The sequence below is a fragment of the Chiloscyllium plagiosum genome, chromosome 2, assembly GCF_004010195.1.
Source record: "Chiloscyllium plagiosum isolate BGI_BamShark_2017 chromosome 2, ASM401019v2, whole genome shotgun sequence".
Taxonomy (NCBI): domain Eukaryota; kingdom Metazoa; phylum Chordata; class Chondrichthyes; order Orectolobiformes; family Hemiscylliidae; genus Chiloscyllium; species Chiloscyllium plagiosum.
Window position 1 is genome coordinate 87813836 of NC_057711.1, and position 10970 is coordinate 87824805.

The 10970-nt window shown below is 40.4% G+C and overlaps 1 protein-coding gene across 1 annotated transcript in view; it reads right to left on the reverse strand.

The window, feature by feature from the left end:
* Positions 1–353: 353 nt before the first annotated feature.
* tdgf1 (teratocarcinoma-derived growth factor 1) overlaps positions 354–10970 on the reverse strand; it is a gene marked incomplete at its 5' end in the record, with an annotated part of 12598 nt that continues 1981 nt past the window's right edge. The window contains one exon of the mRNA XM_043674015.1: positions 354–1595. Within this exon, the coding sequence (XP_043529950.1) occupies positions 1495–1595 (101 nt within the window). The remainder of the gene's footprint in view (positions 1596–10970) is intronic.

The window sequence follows — 10970 nt, forward strand, 5'->3', positions numbered from 1 at the left end:
TAGCTGTCTGTGGCAGTGAATTCCATAGATTCGCCACTCTGGCTGAACACTTTTCTCCTTACTTTTTGTTCTGAAGGGTCTTCCCTTTAAAGGGTGTGTCTTCAGGTTTTATTCTCTCCTACCTGTGGAGAGATCTTCCACAAGTCTCCTCTGTTCCAGGTCATTTAATATTCTGTAAGTTTCCAATTTGATCTGCCCCCATCCTACTAACCACAGAAAGCTGTGGAGAAAGAATCACAATGTATTACAGAAGAAAAAAAGTTTTTTTGGACTGTGTCAAGGGATCATGGGGACACAACAGGAATGGAGAGAAATTCGGCCAATGTCATATCAAATGAGAGCATAATCAATCATTCAATGAAGCCCAAATGACTTACTTTATTTGCAGTTTGTTTCAATGGATGCAGAGGCTCAATCTAATATAAATCTTGCCATAATTGACCTACACACACCCAGAAGAGATAGTAAAATTAACCTTTTAAAGCATTAAAAAGTCACTCAATGCATATGTTAAATGCTGAATCCATACTAGTGTTGTGCTTGTCACCAGGTGCAGCAAGTAAATGCACGAGCATACGGGGCAAAGAACTCTGCCTTTGCTTCAAATACAAATCTGCACATGTCCTGGAAAGTAGAGTTCTGATCAAAAAAGATCGGACTAGAAAACATGAATTGCATTGCCCTACACAGAAGCAGCCAGGCCTTAGGAAAAAAAAAGACTTAGTGCCATATGAAGTGGTACAATTTGACTGAGTTGAAAAGGAAGATTAAACTTCCATTAGATGGCAGTGGTACATAGATTAGAAAGACTCAAGTATTGCCCCATCTTCTGGTTCAAATTGGACAGCTCAACTTTTCCAGAAAATAAAACACTTTCATTTGAATAAATGGAAAGAATGACATTTAAGTCAACTGATTTCTGGTTTTACTGCCCCTGTAGTATTAGGCATTTCATGACAGTGTAGTATCATACTAACTAAAACTGCTTTTCAAAGATTTACAAGTTATAGTATTTACAGCAGTAAAATAAAAATGTAATTTTTCAATGTACAAAATATTTGAAGCCACTTATGGTTACATACTATTACCATTTGCTCCTGGTGTTAAATTTTGACAAACCCATTTAAATAACACAGTCAGGATTACATGAAAGCAGCTTTAAATGGAGAAGTCAGGAATCGTTTGAATCGAATTACTTTAGATAAGGAATCTGTGACATAACATTTTGCTGATAACTTGCATGGTTGTACAATCATGCAAGGATTGGTGAAGGAGGGAAGGATTTAATTCAGGACTGTGGTGACTTGACTCAAAGGCAGCTGAATAACTTGCCAAAACTCACCATCTTGGCTTTCCTATATAAAAAAAAAATCACTTGCATCAGATAGAGATAGGTAATGTCTATTAAGAAAAATAATGTATACAAAAGCAGCATCTCTCCCCAAGGATCCTTTATGTCCATTAAAATTTATACAGGATAAAATATTTATGAAATCACAATGCAAATGCTATAGCAAGGCACACAGACAACAGCAATGGTCTTGTTAGTTTCAGGCTGGAGCTATTGGCAGAGAATCCATCATCCTGCTCTGGATCTAGAATGGAAAAGAAAAAGTTTTCACAAACAGATAAAAAAGAGAGTAAGTTCCTACAGAGTACGTTAGATTCTTAGATGGGGGGAGAAATCCTGTGAACTTCAATTGCAAAAAAATAAAAAAAAGAGTCAAGCCATCATGGAACAAGTTGCAGCCTGCAAGCACATGTCAGAAGACTCAAAAAGGGATATTTCCCCTAAAACAGTGTGAAGTAATTCTGAAACTATGTCCAAACTTTTCAATGCAGGGAAGGTTCAAAGTTTAAGTCCATTCAATGATTCCATGTCATCCATCAATACTAAACTGAAGCAAAAAAAAAAGCCACAAGTTTTTCTCCCAATTTAAAAGCAAACACACATGCCAGAAATCTGCCTTTTCCTTGCTGCCTGCACACCCTTCTCACATTCACCCCCCCATCCCCTAAGTCAATGATTCCATGTCATCCATCAATACTAAACTGAAGCAAAAAAAAAAAAGCCACAAGTTTATCTCCCAATTTAAAAGCAAAAACACATGCCAGAAATCTGCCTTTTCCTTGCTGCCTGCACACCCTTCTCACATTCAACCCCCATCCCCTAAGTAATCAGATATTGCAGTGTTATTTCAGGTGTTATGACCCACCCCATATTGAAAGCAAACCTAATCTTGACACTAACATTCCCCCATCCTATTTTTTGCAAATAATTGCCCTAACTTCAGTCTCCTTTAAGTTCAAGTACATCTTCCAATCCATTCCCACCTTATCTACAGTTCCAAGTTTTAATTCTGATTAGATTTCTGTCCTAAGTGCTCCTTTAAAAACTATGAAAAGGTTAGTTGTAACCTGTATATTGTAAAATTATTTCCAGCCTTTTAACACCTAGCTGAGCAGGACTGCACTTGTCTAGCTAAATATGAATGGAAACACTTATAGCCAGAGAATCACTTTCATTAACTTCTCTTTCCACTTAGATAATTATAGAGTTCACAAGAATCTGTCCTTAATCCCAATTTCTTATTCGAAGAAATAAGAAATGCTGTCTCTTGGCAACATTTCTGGAGCCAGTCAGGCGCCACACAAACTGCAACTTAACATCCCCACTCAGTCAGTCCTTGCTTCAAAATTGCATTGTTTTTAAAGTTGTTTTAGTGGATAGATATCTATTTAGAGTTTATAGATGCACATTGTGCCAGATGGGATATTGATTACATGACCTGATCAACATCACTGCTTTGACCACTCCCATTCCTGAAGAAGGGCCTGTGCCCGAAACGTCGAATCTCCTGTTCCCTGGATGCTGCCTGACCTGCTGTGCTGTTCCAGCAATAAAGTTTCAACTTTGATCTCCAGCATCTGCAGACCTCACTTTCTCCACTCCCACTTAGCCTACTTCTGAACCTGGATTTCCAACCTGCTGCACCTTGGTTGTTTGCTGCTTTCCTACTTACTTCCCAATCAATCAGTGTCTGAGTTTGGGAGAGATGGAGGAGATTAGTTTGGTTGAAGAACATAATTAACAGCAAGCCTGAGTTACATTTGTAAGTGAGAATGCTGACAATGTACGTTATTCAAACTCAGGACATAGCTGAATCCAATTTCCCTCTGCAACCAGTGTACAAGCTTTATGGTCGATTTGGTTTTTGTTTGGTCATTCAAGTGGTCATTTAACAGTTGCACATAAGAAATATGGCACCATTCTCAACACCTCTGCTGAATCATTGTACTACTTGTGACATTCAGTGCTGAATAAGCAGAAATTTTCGACTAAAGGAACTCCACCCTTCCTCAGATCAACTGCCAAATTCTTGTTTATGTATATTTGGCCAGTTCTAAACAACTTCTAATTCTCTCCTGACTAGACTTCCATTTCTAATATATGGAAACTGGAGATCATGCAAACCTCTACTGTCCACATTTCTCTCAAAGCCTTATTCATCCATCATTAATAAGCTTGCTGTCCAACATTATAATCTATCCTCTTGCTTTATGGATTAAGTTGTGGCCCACACTGTTTGTCACTCTACAAGTGCATAAGTGGAAAGAATGTTTTTATGAACATTAGATACAATCTTCAACTCCTTGGCTGCAAGATTGATGGAATTGGAACTCATACAAGATCATAAACTGTACAAGAAAATGGTACAGGGAAAAAAGTAAACAGTAGAGACTTTCCAGGTAGAAATTAAGAAATAGAAGTAAATTTACGATTGTAGTGGGAGCTGTGACAAGATATCCTGGTAAAAGCTGCAAATCAGTAGGTTACATATTGCACAGATCAGAAATATAGGAAAGGCAGAGATTTCAACAAGGAATATCACAGATCAACTTTCTGCAGCAATGTCCTAATGGTACAAGGTAGCTTGCTACAATAAATGTAGTAGTGAGCCATAATTTGTCAGCCTAACTGTAAATGAATAATGATTAATTCAATGTATACCAAACCCTCATTATCTGCAGGCAACAGGGGCACAGACTTCCTAAATACAGATAACAGCTCTGTATAAAACTTTTTGTAGTATACAGTGAAGGACCCATATGACTCACTGGTGAAGAAAAGGAGTCTTGGACATGGGGATCTGTGGGTAGTGAATCAGCAGATAACAAGGAGTGAACATAATGTCTGAAAGGGAGAAACAAAGCAGCTTAAAATTTAAAGCAATAAGACTTTAGTGGAATAAGAGATGGTCCATGTCTGTTAATAGACTAAACATCATATTACTGGGAGATAAACAAAGATTTAATGTGATAAAGAAAAAGGACTAAAGAGGACAGCATGGACAAAGTCAGAGACAAATTAAAGAGCAAAATTTAAAACTAAACACCCAAAAAAAGCACAGAACTTGATAAGTGGGAAAATGCAAAGAGTGACAAGAGATTAATAGCTCCACAAGTGTAAGGCACATCAATTTTTTAAAAAAAATTATTAGGAAAAGAGGGATGAAAGGGATAATGCAAGTTTTTTGAGAAAATGCTGAATAAATACACATCAAGACAATTATCTGCTTATGTTCATCTTTTATCCCCCAATAAAGTCTTTAAAAAAGTGAAATTCAGAAGACTGTTGAAACTTGGAAATATTTTGCAAATAAGAACGGATGCCAATTCAGTTGAGTTATAATGGAGATTGTTGGTTGTTTGTTAGCAAAGTATGGGCTAACCGGTCTTGTTTAGGATGTAGGTCAATCATGATGTTAATAAATGTTGAAGTGGGCTAATAGGTCAGAATGGCTTTTTAACATTTCAATTATATTGTCCTCCTAGAACTGAAGGCATCTTGTTTACCCTAGAGTAGATGGCAGAGCAAGAATATATTTGACCATCATAATTTGCTTCTTTAAAGTTTCCAGGCTGATTTAATATTACAAGGCTAAAAATAATAATTTGTATTTGAATGTTCAAAGTGTAATGACAAAACGTTACTATGATGTTTCCCTTATTAAGCAAAATCAGGTAATCAAATGGTTTAGAATTGCTGGATGGCAACTCCAAAGCTCACAACGTATGGTTTCCAACAATTGTCAAAGTGTCTTTCACTTTATTACTGAAGCATTAGTGCAATAAAGGCTGGGTGCAGCATTAGGCTACATTGTGATACAAGGTGTGTGATTTATATACTATTAGTTTTAATCTGAGCTAGTGGCATGTGGGTTTTGGTTTGTGTGTGAAGGGCTCTAATAAGTTAATTATTTCCTGCAGCCAATGTGATTTGTTAGAATAGGGTGCTCTTGGTGTATAAATAGTTTCTCTCCATTGGGTGAGATTAGGAATATAGTAAAAAATGCAAGGCATTAGGCAGTTTAGAATGTTCTGAAAACATGTTTAAATTAGGAAAAACATCCGTAGCTTGAAGAAACCCTTTGGTTTCAGTTAGGATTTGCAGAATTCTTGACTGAAGTTAAATGTTTAAACAGTTACTCGAGGGGAAAAAAGGATAGAACTATTCAGTGGGAGAACATGACAGCAATTACTCCAATATAAATAACTTTAGCTTTAAACGCAGAAGGACCAGAAGTGTTTGGTTAAAACCCAAAAAGGGTTATTCAAAGCAGAGGTAAAAACAAACTGAAGCTCAGTTACATAAAAGCTCATGGAAGAGACAAGTTTTGAAGAGCAGTGGTTTCAATTTCCTGCCAAGTAAAGCCCTGAGATAGCAAAGGGAATTCACTGGAGTGTACCGCAAGCTTGCTTTTGGAATTAATGGAATTGTATTTTGTTTTAATGTCTTTAAGTCCGCATTCGAATTTGAATTTTAGTGGTATTTATAAACTTTTAGTGAAAAACCTCATTACAATTTGGGGTGGGGGTGGGGCCCTGGGAGATAGTGAGGAAAGATATAGATCGGAGACTGGTACAGTTGAGAAAAGAAGTCAAAGAGTCAGGGCAGGCAGGGACAAGGTAGGACTAATAAATTAGACTGCATTTACTTCAATGCAAGGAGCCTAAGAGGGAAGGCAGATGAACTCAGGACATGGTTAGGAACATGGGAGAGGAAATATCATAGCAATTACAGAAACATGGCTCAGAGATGGGCAGGACTGGCAGCTGAATGTTCCAGGATACAAATGCTACAGGAAGGATAGAAAGGGAGGCAAGAGAGGAGGGGGCAGTGGCATTTTTGATAAGGGATAGCATTACAGCTGTGCTGAGGGGGGATATTCCTGGAAATATATCCAGGTAGGTTATTTGGGTGGAACTGAGAAATAAGAAAGGGATGATCACCTTATTGGGATTGTATTATAGACCCCCTAATAGAGGGAAATGGAGAAACAAGCTTGTAAGGAGATCTCAGCTATCTGAGAATAATAGGGTGGTTATGGTAGGGGATTTTAACTTTCCAAACATAGACAGGGACTGCCATAGTGTTAAGGGCTCAGATGGAGAGGAATTTGTTAAGCGTGTACAAGACAATTTTCTGAGTCAGCATGTGGATATACCTATTAGGAGAAGGTGCAAAACTTGACCTACTCTTGGGAAATAAGGCAGGACAGGTGACTGGGGTGTCAGCGAGGGAGCACTTTAGGGCCAGTGACCATAATTCTATTAGATTTAAAATAGTGATGGAAAAGTTCAGATCTAAAAGTTGATGCTCTAGTGGGCAGCACAGTGGTTAGCACTGCTGCCTCACAGCGCCAGAGACCCAGGTTCAATTCCCGCCTCAGGCGACTGACTGTGTGGAGTTTGCACGTTCTCCCCGTGTCTGCGTGGGTTTCCTCTGGGTGCTCCGGTTTCCTCCCACAGTCCAAAGATGTGCAGGTAAGGTGAATTGACCATGCTAAATTGCCCGTAGTGTTAGGTAAGGGGCAAATGTAGGGGTATGGGTGGGTTGCGCTTTGGTGGGTCGGTGTGGACTTTTGGGCCGAAGGGCCTGTTTCCACACTGTAATGTCCCTAAATTGACAAAAGGGTAATTTTGATGGTATTAGGTAAGAACTTTCAAAAAGGAGGTAAAAACAAGGACTGCAGATGCTGGAAACCAGAGTCTAGATTAGAGTGGTGCTGGAAAAGCACAGCAGGTCAGGCAGCATCCGAGAAGCAGGAAAATTGACGTTTCGGGCAAAAGCCTTTCATCAGGAATAGAGGACATTTTCCTGATGAAAGGCTTTTGCCCGAAATGTCGATTTTCCTGCTCCTCGGTTGCTGTCTGACCTGCTGTGCTTTTCCAGCACCACTAATCGAGCCCCAATAACTTTCAAAAGCTGATGGAGGCAGATGTTCGCAGGTAAAGGGATGGCTGGAAAATGGGAAGCCTTCAGAAATGAGATAGTGAGAATCTTGAGAAAGTATGGATATAACATATCCTGTTAAAGGTGAATGGAAAGGCTGGTAGGTATAGGGAATGCTGGATGACTAAAGAAATTGAGGGTTTAAGAAACAGAAGGAAGCATATGTCAGGTGTAGACAGGGTAGATAGAGTGAATCCTTAGAAGAATATAAAGAAAGTAGGAGTATACTTAAGAGGGAAATCAGGAGGGCAAAAAAGGGACATGAGATAGCTTTGGCAAATAGAATTAGGGAGAATCCAAAGGATTTTTATAAATACATTAAGGACAAAAGGGTAACTAAGGAGAGAATAAGGTCCCTCAAAGATCAACAAGGGAGCCTTTGTGGAGCCACAGAAAATGGGGGAGATACTAAGTGAGTATTTTGCATCAGTATTTACTGTGGAAAAGGATATGGAAGATATAGACTGTAGGGAAATAGATGGTGACACCTTGAAAAGTGTCCAAATTACTGAGGAGGAAATTATGGATGTCTTGAAACGCATAAAAGGTGGATAAATCAACAGAACCTGATCAGGTGTACCCTAGAGCTCTGTGGGAAGCTAGAGAAGTGATTGCTGGACCTCTTGCTGAGAGATTTGTATCGATAGTCACAGGGGAGGTGCCGGAAGACTGGAGGTTGGCTAACGTGGTAAGGACAAGCCAGGGAACTACAGACAAGTGAGCCTGACGTTGGTGGTGGGCAAGTTGTTGGAGGGAATCCTGAGGGACAGGATATACATGTATTTGGAAAGGCAAGGACTGATTAGGGATAGTCAACATAGCTTTATGCACAAGAAATCATGTCTCACAAACTTGATTCAGTATTTTGAAGTAACAGAGGTTTGATGATGGCAGTGCGGTAGATGTGATCTATATGGACTTCAATAAGGTGTTAGACGAGGTTCCCCATGGGAGACTGGTTAGCAAGGTTAGATCGCGCAGAATACAGGGAGAACTAGCCATTTGGATATAGAACTGGCTCAAAAAGGTAGAAGACAGAGGGTGGTGGTGGAGAGTTGTTTTTCAGACTGGAGGCCTGTGACCATTGGAGTGCCACAAGGATTGGTGCTGGGTCCTCTACTTTTTGTCATTTACACAAATGATTTGGATGCGAGCATAAGTGGTATAGCTAGTAAGTTTGCAGATGACACCAAAATTGGAGGTGAAGTGGACAGCGAAGAAGGTTACCTCCATTTAAAATAGGATCTTGATCAGATGGGCCAATGGGGCTGAGAAGTGGAAGATGGAGTTTAATTCAGATAAATGCGAGGGGCTGCATTTTGGGAAAGCAAATCTTAGCAGGACTTATACACTTAATGGTAAGGTCCTAGGGAGTGTTGTTGAACAAAGAGACCTTGGAGTGCACGTTCATAGCTCCTTGAAAGTGGGATTGGAGTTAGACAGGATAGTGAAGGCAGCATTTGGTATGCTTTCCTTTATTGGCCAGAGTATGGAGTACAGGAGTTGAGAGGTCATGTTGTGGCTGTACCGGACATTGGTTAGGCCACTGTTGGAATATTGTATGCAATTCTAGTCTCCTTCCTATTGGAAAGATGGTGAAATTTGCAAGGGTTCAGAAAAGATTTACAAGGATGTTGCCAAGGTTCGAGGATTTAAGCTATAGGGATAGGCTGAACGGGCTGGGGCTGTTTTCCCTGGAGCGGAGGCTGAGGGGTGACCTTATAGAGGTTTACAAAATTATGAGGGGCATGGATAGGATAAATATACATGTATTTTCCCTGGGATGGGGGAGTCCAGAACTAGAGGGCATAGGTTTAGGGTGAGAGGGGAAGAGGTCTCTTATCTAAAAGGCAACTTTTTCCACACAGAGGGTGGTATGGGTATGGAATGAGCTGCTAGAGGAAGCAGGGGAGGCTGGTACAATTGCAACATTTAAAAGGCATTTGGATGGGTATATGAATAGGAAGGGTTGGGAGGGATATGGGCTGGGTGCTGGCAGGCAGGACTAGATCAGGTTGGGATATCTGGTCAGCATGGATGGGTTGGATTGAAGGGTCTGTTTCCACACTCTACCTCTGACTCTAAAACCTGAAAAATGAATATTCAATCTAGAATCTGGTTTGTCCAATAACTAGATCATAATCACATGAATCATTTGACTTGGATTTACACTAGCTTATAGCATAATTTAGATTGCTCTGCAAAGCTTTCAAGCTGCAATGATTCCAAAGGCACAAGAGATGCCAGTTCATCCAAATTTCAAATAAGTTTTTCAGCTCTGAAGAAATCAACAAACATCGACCTGGACCCAATATACCAACCACTACAGCGGACAGCTGAAACTGACAACCGGAAGCGGCAGGGACAGACCACTATAAACACCGGAGGAAACATCAAAGAAGCGCTTCGCAGAGGCTCCCAAGCACTGATGATGTCGCCTTGCAACAAAAACTTCCAGCTCAGCGAACAGAACCACAACAACGAGCACCCGAGCTACAAATCTTCGCACAAACTCTGAAGACAATATTGCCAAACAGGTCATTTTTCATACAGAAGCTCCAGCAGACTGTGGGTGGCACGGTGGCACAGTGGTTAGCACTGCTGCCTCACAGCGCCAGAGACCCGGGTTCAATTCCCGCCTCAGGCGACTGACTGTGTGGAGTTTGCACATTCTCCCAGTGTCTGCATGGGTTTCCTCCGCGTACTCCGGTTTCGTCGCACAATCCAAAGATGTGCAGGTCAGGTGAATTGGCCATACTAAATTGCCCGTAGTTAGGTAAGGGGTAAATGTAGGGGTATGGGTGGGTTGCGCTTCGGCGGGTCGGTGTGCACGTGTTGGGCCGAAGGGCCTGTTTCCACACTGTAATCTAATCTAACCTAATCAGACAAAGGTATTAAGGTAATAAATGTCTAAGCCCAATTACTATGGGCCTGTGGCTACAACACTTTCCTAGAACTCCTGTTAAGGAATTCTTCTTCCCAAACAGAAAGATGTTGCTATGATTGATGGCACATTTAAATATGCTTGTAACTGGCATCATTCATTGAACATGCTAAACTATTTGAATAGAAACAGCATTTCTCTAAATGCTGAGAAGGTTTGTGTACAAGGGATTAAAATGTATATTGAGAGGTTGACTAATGTCTGATCAATGAGATAGCAGCACCCAGTCAGACCACACGGAGGCCCTCTGCAGTGGTCGGCTGCAAAAGGGCTTTAGAGACAGATTCGGATTGTCTTTTTGACTTTTGGTTAAACTGTGTAATTTTCTTTTCTCTATTCTGTAATATAGCATTGTACTCCAGATGGCGCTGTAAGTGGCGATTCAAAATTTTCACTTCTCAATCGAGTACGTGGCAATAAAGCTAATTCAATTGAAGATTATAAAGATCATGTAGAACACTAAATCATTTGACGCAATGCAAGACTTCAGAAACTTCACACATGGTACCTCTAACCTGTGAAGGAACATGACAAAATAGAGTCAAAGCGAAAAAGTTTTTGATTTGGAGATGCCGGTGTTGGACTGGGGTGTACGAATTTGAAAATCACAACACCACATTCCAGTCCAACAGGTTTATTTGGAAGCACTAGCTTTCCAAGTGCTGCGTTCCTTCAGCAACCACTTGAAGGAGCAGTGCTTCCAAATAAACCTGTTGGACTATAACCTGG